The following is a 14,153-nucleotide window of genomic DNA, read 5'->3' as shown; positions in this document are numbered from 1 at the left end:
AAATTAGTAATGAGTATATAACAGTTCTTATTACACTGTAGCTCATCTTTTTTTTCTCAAAATCTTGTCATCTTTTAGTTTAAGAAGTCCTCCAAATAGTGCTTTATATGATTAATTGGATTGGTTAGAGGGATTAGACTTTTATTGTTCAAGACAGGGCAGAATCAGGCAGAACGTCTTGGATCACTGTCTCAAAAAATTCTGATTTTTTGTCTGAATAAAGAGAAAATGATATCATTTAAAAGACAAAAGAACTTTAAATCTGTTTTCTTATTCTTCAAAATGCTTACATTGATTAGATAGGCCTGGATAAAAGTACAAAGAGAGCTGGTCCATGCTTTTGACCTCCACTCATTACCAGCTCTATTTCATTGTTTTTGTATTTCAATATTTTAAACTTCAAGGTACTTAGATATTTCCGCACAATACCTCTATCCCAACACCAAATCTATTATATTTAAGAATCATTCTATGCAAATAGAAAGAATGACTTTTTCTTTTTAGAAAGTTACTTAGATGGAAAAACAAATGGAAGCAGTCAAATATGTCAACAATAAATACAGTATAACAAAAAGATTTCTAAGTTGTGTTAATAGCCCAGGTCAAATTTAACACCATTATTCAAAACCAGCCAAACACATGCTCTCTCTAATGGTGAGTTAGTAGTACCACCTTCATATTAAAAGAACTTTACTATGTTTCATCTATCAATGTCTAAACTGAAGAAGATGATTCCTGTGTACTGGTTTACATGTGTGTGAGTGGCAGGTTCTGGGTCTGCTGTGCTGTGTCGTGACTGTCAGTGTTTCTCTAGTTTTGCAGTAACGCCGTGTTGTTATTTACGCTCTGACAGACTGTCACGTGGTAGGTTCTTTCTCAGGAACTCAATTTAACTATTATTTATTGATATATCATCACCTTTGAAACGCTTTTACTGGCACAACTTATTGTTAAAGTTTTGAATCCAAAAAGTAAAAAGAACTTTACTATGTTTCAATTATAAAATTAATACATTTAGCAATTCCGAAACTTAAGAAACTAAGGTTATGCTCCTGAAGTAGTGCATTGGGAAGTTATAAGATGCATTATCTTAGCACTCAATCGAAGATGCTTACAACAACTTTCATTAAAATTATTTTTTCTGGGAATTCCCTGGCAGTCCAGTGGTTAGGACTGGAGAGGGCGCAGGTTCGATCCCCAGTCAGGGAACTAAGATCCGGTAATCCGCGCGATGCGGCCAAAACATAATAATAATAAATAAAACAAAATTATTTTTTCCATTTGTGATTGTCCTTTCCCATAATATTTAATAATGTTAAATTAATTTTTTAAAGATAAAATCATGACTCATTCTAATACAGAAGTGAACATGGTTCAAGATTTTATTTAACTCACAAAGGAACCAGCCAGATGGTTGATAAAGGGAGTCCCAAAATTGGGCTCATTAATAGATCAGGAATACTGAAATGAATGTACGTGAGGCAAAACTTCCACTCAACCTCTAAAAGACATGTAGAATTTTCATGTCTACAAATAAAATGATTTAGTATTGACAGTAGTTATCTACAGTTTATACAGCTGTAAAATAACTTTCTTAGAATCAGGTAATACAAGGGGTGTCACCGAGATGGAATCAAGACTATGTACTAAAGCACGTTTTTTCCTCATATATATACACATTTTTTCGTATATTAGCCATACACGTTCACCTAAACGCTCCTTTCTCCATCAAACTTATCTGAAGTAAGTCTGTTGCCACAATTTCCTCCTTTCTCATTCATCCAACCCACCGGAGGCTTGTTTCAAACACCTACACTGTTACATCTATTTACAGCCTGATCATATCCATTCTCTACTCTTATCATATGGCAGACTAGGTGAACATGTCTTAAAAACTCAAGAAACGCCTGAAGAAAATCAGGTAATATAGATAAAACTCTATTTTCTAAGCTGGCTGCAGCTATCTTGAAGGCACAGACTTATTTCTTTTATATACCTATATGTTAGCTTTAATCTTCCACAGCTACAGACATCAGAACTCCTTTCTAAACACTTTTATGCAGCCCAAGAATAAAATCGGACAAAACTGCAAGAAAGAAAAGCTAATTCCCACTTGGTGACAGAGCACCTAAAGCCTCAATTACCAAGCAAGGAGGAGTCAGCCCTGGTCACTTCCCCCTCCGGCGACAAGGAGCGGAAACCAAAAGCCAGACCAATGTCACTCCAGGGACTGCGGAGATCCAGACAACTCAGCATCCTGGGCTCAGCGCCTACCCAGCCCTGATTCGAGCAGCTCTCGGTCCGTGAAACACCCAATCCACACGAGCGACCACACAAACTCGACTCCTGCACCCCAGGACGCGCGCCTCCCCAGGGGCTAGAGCACCACTGTCCCTTGTGCCTGGGTCTGCCTATCCTCTATCTTCTGGTGGGTAACTTCTCCCCGACAGCGCCTCGGGCGAGAGGAATCAGACCAACAGCGGAGGGGGGAGTGCCAGGCTCATTTTTGCGGAGAACTGACAATACCAGCCCTCTATGCCCGCACCCCCAGCCCTGGCCGAGTCCCGTGCGCCCCCCGCCGCGCCCCCGGCCCGCTCCGCCCCGCCTTCCTTCCCGGCCTCTGTCCCGCCTCTCACAGCATTCCGGCGGGCCCATCCGGGAGGCAGGCACGGCGGGTTAAGTTCCTCGTGGAAAGCGGCCGAGCGGCATCCCCGGACAAGCCTTGCCAGGAGCTCGGCGGGTAAAGCAGCCAAAGTCGCAGGAGGCTGGAAAGACCAGCCGCAGGAGCCCGGGCAGGCGAAACACCGCCTTCCGCTCCCGGCCGGAGCTCACCAATCAGAGCCCAGCTCTTACGTCATTTCCCCCAGAAGGCAAAGGGAACGTCGGGCGGAAGAGGCTCCTCGAGCGGACCCGGAAGGGGTGGGTTCGACGGGCGGGTCCAATCAGCCCGGAGCCTCGTGGAGGCCCAGGTAGGTACCGTAGGCGCGCGGCGGCCGAACGCTTTTTGCTTCGCTCCTCGGGTTGGTTTGGTCCTGGCTGAGGCCTTCCTGGTGCCAGCAGCGGGCGAGGCAGGGGGATTTGGGGCCGGTCTCGAGGGTGGAGGGGCACCTGGGCCACTGCGGGAGCCCCACCGCCGTCCCTGGGAAGCCGGCCGCGGACACCCGAAGCTGGCGCGTGCCGTGTTGAGCTAGTTCACCCGGCGCCTGCAGGGCTCGCCTGAGGATGGTCTGGAAGCGTGGTGGGTGTGCGGAACCCCCACTTCACCCTCTCCTGAGTGAAGAATTGGTTTAGGGACATCTGACAGGTCTGTTCCGGCGGTCCAGCCTTTCAGCGCATCATAGAAGCATGTTTTCGGGGGCTGTGGGTTAAGAAGCAGGGGCATAGAGGAAGGTTAGGGCGTGAGCTCTCTCCGAAAAGCGTCATATACACAACATGCATGTGAGACACAAGTGACCAGTACCAAGATGTATGGAAGATCGTTGAAGTTCTGAGGCAATGGAAAAGGCTTCGAGCATTGGACTAGCCCCAGAGGAAGTGGGCCTCAGAGGGTAACACTTAGGTAGACGGGCGAATGCATGTTATTCTAAGTGGGAGGAACAATTTGAAGAAGGCAGGTGACAGGACAAAGAGGGAAACCAGCTAGCCTGACAGAAAAGTTTATGCGAGAACTAAAGAGGAATAGATAGGTTGAGTGCTTGCGAACTGCACACTGTTTAGCTCTTAAAGGGTTTTGGGGTAGGATTAGTGCGTTTGAAAAGATTAGTCAGGTAGTATTAATGACTTAAAAGAAATGAATGAAAAACATGGAGGTGGAGGTGCTACATAGTGCAGGAACCCAGTGATAAAGAGCTGGAACAGAAAGTAGTGGAAAGAGAAAAGGATCCTCCTTCAGAGAAACAGGTAGAAGTTTCTGACAAAAGAGAAGACGGAGGCAAAGAGAAATAGTTTAGTGGTTAAAAGAGGAAATTTTGGAGTTTGGTTTGTAATCTGGCTTTGGCACTTAAAACCAGCTGAATGACTTTCAGCTAGCTATTTCCTGTCTCTGTGTCTAGTTTCCTTGTCTGTAAAATAGGGATAAGAATAGTACCAATCTTGCAAGGTAACTGTGAAGGATCCTTTTAAGCACTTTACATGTATTAACCCACTTAATTCAATTAATTATGATCAATCCAATTAATAAATATGAAATTAACTGCATATGTTTACTCAGTTATATATATATTTTAATGTATCAGTTACCATATAGTAAGCACTCTTTCAGTATTGGCTGTTTAAATAATACTAATGAGCCAAAGGTTACTACAAGGTTTTGAGCCTGAATGGCTTGGAGAGCTGTGTGTTTTAGACTCAGAAAAAAATGAGTAGGGTTCAGGAAGCAAGGTAGGTTTGGTTTTATACACGTTAAATGTGATACTGCAAGGTGTTCGGATGGGGATGTCTAATAAGCTCTTGGAGCTGTATAGTTAGTATTCAGGTATGTAGGCCAGACTGGAAGTAGGGATGTGGTGGGTCCCTGGGCCTAGGCATGCTGTATGAAGTCTCCAAGGAAAATACTGTGGTAGACGGCGGAAGACTACCATGAACAACAATTACAGTTAAGGGGCTGGGGCCAGAGGAGTAAGATGAATTGGTAAAGAATTGATCAAGTGGCCCAGGTGAAGAGCGTTTTTGCCATGTTAATATTATCTTCCCTTCATTTTTAACTGGCTTTATGTTGGTTCCTAGGAGAAGAAAAATGAGGCCTGTAAGTGGTCATTAAAAGAAAGTATTAGTACAGGCATTGAATATTTTCCTGTTAAAGTAGACTAAAACATCAGGTTGTAATAGAAAGAGACCCTGTAGCGTTAAACCAAACAAACTGAACCAACAACAACAACAAACAAAAACAGCTCCAGAAGAAGGCTGTAACTTCTGTTTAGTATTCTTGTGTTTTTTAAGTTGCACCGGTGTTTGGGGGAATACCTTTCACATTTCCATATTAAGAGCAGACAAGCTTAATTTATCTCCTTCACCAGTTGTCTCTTATGGTAACCAAGTGTTTTCAGTGAATTTGATTTAGTGCAGTTGTTAAAACCAAAGCTGGGCCCGCCCCGCTGTGGGCAGTCAAGCCAGTCTACTGACACCGGGTTGTGGTGAAGGAAAGTGCACTAATGCTAAGTGCAGCTAATGCTGAGAAGACACCCCTCCCCCACACTGGCTTTCAGGGAAAGGTTTTTAAAGTCAAGGTGAGGGAGAGGGGGTGGGGCATGTGATCAGCTGGTGGGCATTCTTCTGATTGGTTGGTGGTGAGGTAATTGGGAGTCAACACCATCAACCTTCTAGTTCCAACTGGCCTGGAGTCTACCTGCTGGTGGTCAGCATTCAGTTAACATCTTCCACCTGGTTGAGGTTTCAGTATCTGCAAAACAGCTCAATGATATGGTTCAAAATATTATCTCCATAGCCCTTGACGAGGAACCTAAAGATCCTTGATTTTGTTTAATGGCTAAAACTATTTTTATTTTGTCTTGCTTGATTCCTTTGTTTCTGCATTTTCTCACTTCTCTGATTACATTTGCTCTTTGGAACTCAGGGAAGGCTTAGGAGGCTAAAGGTTTTCTATTAACGGGAGGCAGGTGGAGGACATGGTGTGGCGGGGGTGGGGGGCGAGGGGTGGGGGGTGGCGGTGGTGCCTGACCTGGGAAGCCCCTGTAGTGTCCTGCTCGGTTACACAAGAACTATGGCAACTTTGAAAAACAGTGTGCCAAGGGCAGGTGACTGCCCTGCTTTGGAAATCCAGGGCATACCTGCACGTATTAGTTACAGTAGTTCTCAAAGCGGGGAACCGCAGCAGCAGCATCACTTGAGAACTTGTTAGAAATGAAAAATCTTGGGTCCCACCCCAGACCTACTGAATCAGAAATAGGCTCTGGGGATGTGCGGTGTAGGTGGTTCCCAGCAATTTGTTTTCATAATCCCTTGGGTGATTTAGATACATTCTGGAGTTTGAGAGCCACTGTGCTCGAAGGTAAGTGCCACAAGATCAGGGATTTTGTTTTACTCAACACCATATCTCTAGCGTCTAGATCAGTGCCTGTCTCATTATTAGTAGGTTTACAATAAATGCTCACCAATAAATATTTTCAGTCTCAGGCTGTCCGTCTCCATGTAAAAACTTTGATGATAGTTGAATGGGCAGAAGCAAATTGTTAAGCTGCATTGGGGCTACATGTCAGAATTTGTGAGGTGGCCATGACAGTGTGACCAATCCGAAACTTAAGTGAGAGATTACACATTGAGTCAGCAGTGAATAAAAAATGGAGGTGTCTGGGTATTTTATGTCAGTAATATATTCAAAGTAAATGAAGGTTAAGCAACCACAGGTCATGTACTTTTAACTACACGATATGCAGTCGGTGTTTGCCAGCCTAGCAGAACCCAAGAACTCAGTTTTCTTTGTTTGCAGGTGCAGCTGCCTCACTTGTGGTATCAGATGTTAGAACATGGGGCTCACCAGGCAGTACCTACGCTATGTTGCCAGTGCAGTCTTTGGCCTTATTGGCAGCCAGAAGGGTAATATTGTCTTTGTGACACTTCGTGGTGAAAAAGGACGCTATGTGGCAGTACCAGCCTGTGAACATGTTTTCATCTGGGACTTAAGGAAAGGAGAGAAGGTATGCGAGAAATCACCTAGATTGATATTGATTTATGGGTATTTGAGGGTGAAGGCAGAAGTGGGAGAGCTCTGCTTTGTCATGCACAGACTTTGTCATGCACAGATTTTTTTTTTTTTATGTGTGTGCCTCTAGAAATTTTTTTTTTCCTTTGAGTCTAGATAGCCAAGTATCACATTCTATTGTGCTCTTCTATACTATATTCTGATAAACCACAACCAAAAGAGCTTACCTCTTGGGTATTTATTTGTAGTGATATTTACAGGTAATTATTTGTAATCATTATTCCCAACATGTTTGTTTTTCTCTGCTTTACCAGTTCTCCATTTTTCAAGTTCTTCTACTTGCCCTCACAACTAGTTACAGAATATTAAGCATTTAAAAGGAATATTGCTATGTTGACTGAATCTTTTTCTTACTTACGCAGATGAGGCCCAACGGTTGTTAAACTAGCCTTTGATATCTTGTATGACTCTGAATTCCCAAGCCTACCACTTCTGCCAAACAAAATACAGGCATTTTGATCTTGTCCACTCACTTTGTGACCTCCAAGAGGTTAATACTTTGATACTTAGTGTCCCCCAGAGTTCCTTGGGGATACATCACTGTAGCACTCCAGTGCCATGCAGGTTGGTTTCTGGGATGGGGCTCAGTTAAATCAAGGATGTGTTTATAACCCTTTATGGAAAATCATTTGGTGTTGACATAGAATAAGGACTTAGTAATTTATTCCATTGCCTGGGAAATTTTGGCATGTATTATGCTAATGTAGAGCTTTGGAGAAATAGTATAGTATAGCTTTACCTTTTCTTGAATGTTTCATTACCCTGTACAAATAATAATTTCTATATTAAAGAACTTGAGATAGAGTCCAGAGACTCATTATTATTCATAAGAGCGATTTGGAGTTATTGATGCTCTTAATTTTACTGTGCCTGATTATTCCCACACTTTTTCCTTGATGACATGCTTAACTCCTCTACATTGTTTTTAATTCTTATTATTTCAGATTCTCATCCTTCAGGGGCTTAAACACGAAGTCACTTTCTTGTGCCCCTCCCCAGATGGGCTGCACTTAGCTGTTGGTTATGAGGATGGGTCTATCCGAATCTTCAGTCTCCTGAGTGGGGAAGGAAATGTGACCTTCAATGGACACAAAGCAGCAATCACTTCCTTGAAGTATGATCAGCTAGGAGGCAGGCTGGCATCTGGGTCCAAGGTGAGACCTTGAATTAGGTGCCCGGACTTTAATCTAGAAAGGAGTGTAAGGCTACTGCTGAAGCAGGTTATTCACAAACATTGTTGCGTGAAACAGTGGGCACTCGGTGTACAAAATAGCATAGATGGTAGAATAGAGTGAGAAGGATGGATATGAATTGGGTGGTTCATTTTGTTTCCTGTCAGATTCACTGATAAAAGACTATTAAATACAGGAACAAGATGAGGATGCCCATGATAGTTACTATGTAACATCATTGTGGATATGCTACCCAAAACAGTACACAAGTTGGGGGGAACAAAACAAATTGGAAAAGGAGAGTCAAAATGATGATTCTTGGCCATTCGTTTTGGTAAAATCGGTAGCTTTCCTATATCTCAGTCATCAGAAAATAGAATGTAAATGATTCCATTTACAGAAGTATGTTAAGTAATGGACACAAAAATACTGTGAAACTTTACTAAGGAATGTAACAGAAGACTTGAGTGAATAGAGACACAAACCATGTTCTTGAATGGCAAGACAAAGTATTGAAAAGACGCTCGTATGTTCTAATTAGTTTATACAGATAAAGCAATTTAAATATCCCAAAGGTCTTTTTGTTATTTTTTTAGAATATGACCAAATGATTTAAAAGAACATATTGAAAAAACAAATGAATAATAAATAGCAGAATTTTGGGAAAAAATAAAAGGGTTTCAGATTTCTTTTTTCAGGGTTAGATTTAAGAAGTTTCAGATATTAAAATGCATTATGAAGTTATAACTTATAATGTGTTATATTAACCTGACATTAATACAAAATAGTCAGATTACTGTAACCAAATGGGAATCCAAGAAACAAATCCACTTGATATATTTTAAAGATGACATTTTTGATGAGTAGATAAATGATGGATTACTTATGAAACAGGACTTAAACAGTTGGCTAACTGTTTGGGGGGAAATTTAAAGTTAAAACTTTACCTCATGCTGTGTACCAAAGAGTCACAGATTAAAGACTTAAATATTAAACCATGATATTTTAAGTAAACTAGAAGATATATAAATAAATATTTATTTCATATCAAGGTAGAAAAAGACTTCAAGCATATCAGCAAGGAAAGAAATTATAAAGGAAAAGACTGATAAATTTGAACGCTTGATATTTGAATATTTAAAACATTTGTGCATTTAAACACTATAAAGAAGTTGTCAAGAGTAAATCCTAAGAGTTCTCATCCCAAGGAGAAATTATTTTTCCTTTTTTTCTTTTTATTATATCTATATGAGGAGATGGGTGTTAGCTGAACCTATTATGGTAATCATTTCACAATATATGTAAATTAAACTGTCATGCCGTATGCCTTAAACTTATACAATGATGTACATCAATTATTTTTTCAATAAAACTGGAAAAAATAAAGTTAAAGGACAATGAAAAAGGGAAAGTATTTAATAGTTCCACTATGAAAGGGAAGGATTAATGTGTCTTAATAACCAAGAAACAAGTGAAAAATAAGACCCAAAGGAAGATGAAAGACATGACTTGGCAGTTCAAAGGAGGTGCAGAATGGCCAGTAATCACCATAGAGCATGTACAGAATTTCTCATTGGTATTCAGAAATGCAAATCAAATAAACATTGAGACAGCCTTTCAACTTTTGAAACTGGCACTGTTTTTTGAGCAACTGATAATATCCAGAGATGAAGGGATGGAAAAACTGGCATTGTCATACATATCCTTGGTGGACCTTTAGATTGGTGTAGCCTTTCTGGAGATCACCCTGAATTGCAGACTTAAGATAGAAATACCTTTTAACCCAAGAATTTCCCTTTTTAGTTTTTATTCTGATCAGAGATATGTACAAAGATAGAGGTACAAGAATGTTCATTTCCACATATCTATGATAGCAGAAAATTGGAAACTGCCTAAATGGCTGAAATAGAAAAAATTTAAAGTACATTATGGTATATCCTTAAGGTTGGTTATTATGTGACCAGTAAAAATGAGAACAGTGTGGAAAGACATGGAAGTATATTAAATGAGAAAAAGGAGGAGAGTTATACAGTGATAGGAATAGCATGATCTCAGTTAACATGTATGTATACATAAAGACTAGAATAGTATACAACAAAATATCTGTGGTGGTTATATCTGGATGGTGAAATCAACTGGTTTTTGGTTCCTCTGTGCTTTTCTGTATGTTTTCCAAATTTTCTATAAGGACTACATATCAACTTTGTAATAAAAATATTGTTTGTCAAGTTAGGCCTTATGTGGTAAAGAAAATTCTTCTGTATTTGATTCCTTTAGGACACAGATACTATCGTGTGGGATGTGATCAATGAAAGTGGCCTCTACCGTCTAAAGGGGCACAAGGACGCTGTTACACAAGCATTGTTTCTACGAGACAAGAATCTGCTAGTTACTAGGTAAAGAAATAATAAGTTTCGTTTCCATTTTTCTCTAGGTGAATTCATTGGAGAGGTTTTCAAAGAGGGAATTTGTTTCATTCCTTACTCGTATCTCTGCACTAGAGTACTCAAGCTCATGTGCTAGTTTCCTCTTCTCGCTGCTTTTCCTCTCTCTTCCCCTCCCTTCCCCTCCCCTCCCTTCCCAAACAGTGTCATAGATGCTGTTCAGAGTTATTTATAGCATTTTTTAATTCCCTTTTCTGATTTGTCATTATTTTCCCCTGATACCAGCTTTTCCATAATTCCTTAACTCTTCAACAGACCTTGTATAGGATGAGCTGTCTACTTTCTGGATCCCTAGAAAGTCAGAAAAGCCGAACATGGAGCAGTGGGCAGATGCGAATACCAAATGTTTGTCTTAGCCTGCCTCTTGAGAAGAGACATACCCCATACTTAGGCCTTCTGAACATCTCATAGTTTGAACCATTTGAAATTTCCATTTGTGTGGGTTAAAAATGATAGGTCAGATATCAGCAATTTCATATATCAGCAATTTCATATAGCTCAACCTAATATAATAGTTATCATTCCTAAGGAATGACCACCCAGGAAAGTTTGGGATCTTAAGTTTTGCCAGGCAGTAATTAGAAGAACCATAGTAATTAGAACCATAGAAGAACCAGAAGGCAGTGTAGAGGAGCAGCACGAAATGCTGTACCAGTGGTGGATTTGTTCCTGTGGGATAGGATGCAGGGACATTAGTGTGTCTTGTTCAGATAACACATTCTGTGAGGCAATGACTCTACTGCTCTACTAGAATATACATACACCTTATAGCTTAGGGAATGTAAGGGAAAGGAAATAACACCGTGAGGTGGGATTATATAGCAAAGACTTTGTAAATTGGGTTTTTGGTTTTTTCCAGTTTTGTCTTGAAGCAGGATTATATTAGATTCACATTGGTGAAGAAGCAGGGAACAGGCATTTGAGGCAGGAATAGTAGAGCCCATTGGCAGGGAGATTAAGTGCCAGTTAATGGGAGGTTTTGGGAATGGTGCTGAAGAGCTTGATTTTGAATCCATAGAGAACCTTGAGTTAGTGCAAATTTAGAAGATTAAGATTATCTGACAGTAATGTATTGGATGTGAGGGAACAGAATAGACAGAGACCAGATAAGTTATTAAAATAATTCGGGCAGTAGGACCTAACTTCAGGTTTGTGTACAGAAATAGATTGGAAGGAATCAAGGCTTGGAGACTTCCCAGAGGAGGCGTTTTCAGGACCTAGAGACTAGCTGGACATAGGAGACAAGGGAGCAGGAGAGGTCTAAGATGTTTGTGTGTTAGAATGAAGGAATGTTGATGCTGTGGTGATGGAAATGGTGGTCAACTGGTCAAGTTCTGCGTTCTGTAGCACTCTGAATTCAAGGTTATTTTTGTGCTTACAGATGGAACATTTTATTTTTCTACCTGAGAATAGACATATAAAGAGTTAGGATTCTTTACTTTTTAAAAGAAAGGTCAGGTAAATAGTAGCATTAGACATCATTGCTGTGTATTGTCTTTTTAAGGCAACAAATAAGTCCTTGATTTTCCTGTTAGTTCAGTGATTCTTCCTAATAAGATTTTTTTCCTATTTCTTCTTCTAGTGGGAAAGATACCATGGTGAAATGGTGGGACCTTGATACCCAGCACTGCTTCAAAACAATGGTCGGCCACCGAACTGAGGTATATGTAGGGTCATGGGCCCAGGGAAAGAATAGCAAGGCAGAGAGGAAAAGATGGTTTCTTCCCTGGCCCTTTCATGACTTTGTTTTTACTGCTAACAGTAATCAACATGTACTGTCTTTAGAGAGAGAAGTTGGAGTGGTGGACAAAGTGCCAACCGTCAGAGCAGATGCAGCTGCTCTGGCATTTGGTAGAAATTGGCCTCGCATAAGTTTTTAACCCATGAATATGGGTTTCATCACTTCTAAATTATAAGTATCCACCTTTATGATCATAGGGAAGTTTAATGATACTGTGTATACAGTGCCTGGCCCGGTGACGTGTAAATAGCAAATTGTAGACATTATAATAATTACCTGAACATAGATCTGTTCAATAGAGATCAGGGAATACTTTACATCTTGGCATCCTCCTTTGTGCTTTGTTCATACCAGGCATAGGTGAAGGTGATTAAGGGGTACAAACTTCCAGCTATAGAGTATGTAAGCCATGGGATGGAATCTACACATAGGGTATATAGTCAATAATATTTTAACAACTTTGTATGGTGATGGATGGTAACTGGTCTTATTTTGGTGATCATTTCATGATGTATAAAAATATTGAATCACTGTGTTGTATGCCTTAAACTAATTTAACATTGTTAATTATAACTCAATTATATATATTTTTGTATATATGTGCTCTAGAATATATGAGGAATATACACACCCTAGAATTAATGAGGAGGAAAAGCAGATTCTTTCTTGATTTGCAACAGTAGTGTTGTTTTCATTGTTTAGTTAGTTCATGGATGTTTGAGGCTAAAAATTATGCTCTGATAGACATTAATGGGGCACCTTTCATTTGCAAGGCACTGCTGAAATCAAAGAAGTGCCACGCTTGAAATCATTATTTTGAGTGGCTTCTAGTTAGGATTTATTCCGAACAGCCATTATCTAAATTTAAGGATAGGAAATTACAGAGAAACTGCTAGTTACCCCATAAACAACACTTCCACCACAGATCATTTTCTTTCTCAAAGTGAGCTTCCTTGTAGTGTATTTTGAAAGGGTTGTCTTAATATTAGACTTTGCAATGCCAAAGAGATTTCACTACAGTGTACTTAGACTTTTGGAATGTCATGTCATGCATCCTGGAGTCCCTTAATAACCATATTATTTGAATCTTTTTATACCCTGTAGGTGTGGGGGTTGGTTCTGGTGTCAGAAGAAAAGCGACTCATCACTGGGGCTTCTGACAGTGAGCTGAGGGCTTGGGACATAGCTTACCTGCAAGAGGTAATTGCTTTTTTTCTGGTCATGGGCAGTGTCATGTTTTAGCAATTTCATAGGCTTGCTGAATTTAGAATCAGATATAATTTTTGAGTACTTCACATACTAATGGAATTCTCTCTTACTGTGATTTCTAAACAATTTTTTTTCTTCATTCTGTGGTTCATTTGCACTTGGAAGAAGGATAGCTTTAGGCTGACAGCTCTTGGTAATGTTAATGTTTTAGTGTGTAGGGCTCTTAGCTTGATATTCCTTGACCTTTGGGTGTCCACGGATGGACTTCAGAATATCTGTGACCCTCTTCCCTCAAACAAAAATCTATGTGAAATTTGTGTATGTTTATGTAAATATGTATATTCTGAGAAGATCTGTCACATTTTCTCAGATCATCAAAGATTTTGCGTGAATGAAAGGTGTTATAGACCTTAGGGTTTAGCTGGAGTTAGGTGTGTGGTGTTGTGTCCAGTAGCCATTTTGATGGGTTCTTTATTAGGAGGCTAGTGTTTATCTTTTTTTTTATTTAAGGAGAAAATGTAACCTCTCTTGCAATGTCTTTCAATTCATAATGCCAATATGAATCTTTCCCTCTAGAATATGGTAGATCTTTCACCTAAGAAGGTTTTAAAATTAATGAGGTCATCATTTTTTCACCTTGTTATGAAACAATAGTCCTTAGACTGTGGAAAGTTATTGGAGCTGGTATAATGAATAATGTTTTGTTTGTGTTCTTGATGTGGTCAGTTTTTAACACATTCTGATGAATGTGCTGTCGTTGAAGAGGTTTGATCAGAGAGATCACTAAATGGAAGTTACCAGTGGCTATAAGGACAGGTTTCTAAGTCATTAGGGGGGAAAATCACCTCCTGGAACAAATTATTTCAGCT

At 40.0% G+C, this 14,153-nt stretch overlaps 2 protein-coding genes across 5 annotated transcripts in view; one reads left to right on the top strand and one right to left on the bottom strand.

The window, feature by feature from the left end:
* Window positions 1–2,824, bottom strand: part of GDAP2 (ganglioside induced differentiation associated protein 2) — a 71,009-nt gene extending 68,185 nt beyond the window's left edge. For all 3 annotated transcript variants that reach the window (XR_009564284.1, XR_009564282.1, XM_030869208.2), the window contains exon 1: window positions 2,637–2,824. The gene's annotated coding sequence lies outside the window, so the exon portion shown is untranslated. The remainder of the gene's footprint in view (window positions 1–2,636) is intronic.
* Window positions 2,825–2,844: 20 nt separating this feature from the next.
* WDR3 (WD repeat domain 3) overlaps window positions 2,845–14,153 on the top strand; it is a 38,704-nt gene continuing 27,395 nt past the window's right edge. The window contains exons 1-6 of one of the 2 annotated variants that reach the window (XM_030869207.2): window positions 2,845–2,969; window positions 6,446–6,653; window positions 7,663–7,872; window positions 10,168–10,286; window positions 11,917–11,995; window positions 13,180–13,275. In XM_030869207.2, coding sequence (XP_030725067.1) covers window positions 6,483–6,653; window positions 7,663–7,872; window positions 10,168–10,286; window positions 11,917–11,995; window positions 13,180–13,275 — 675 coding nt within the window. In that variant the 5' untranslated portion in view covers window positions 2,845–2,969; window positions 6,446–6,482. Of the gene's footprint in view, window positions 2,970–2,992; window positions 3,305–6,445; window positions 6,654–7,662; window positions 7,873–10,167; window positions 10,287–11,916; window positions 11,996–13,179; window positions 13,276–14,153 lie in introns of those variants that run through there. The other variant, XM_030869206.3, reaches the window with a different exon arrangement.

The sequence above is a fragment of the Globicephala melas genome, chromosome 1 (genome assembly GCF_963455315.2).
Source record: "Globicephala melas chromosome 1, mGloMel1.2, whole genome shotgun sequence".
Lineage (NCBI taxonomy): Eukaryota > Metazoa > Chordata > Mammalia > Artiodactyla > Delphinidae > Globicephala > Globicephala melas.
The sequence above is the reverse complement of the archived record's forward strand: the minus strand, read 5'-3'. Positions and strand labels throughout refer to the sequence as shown.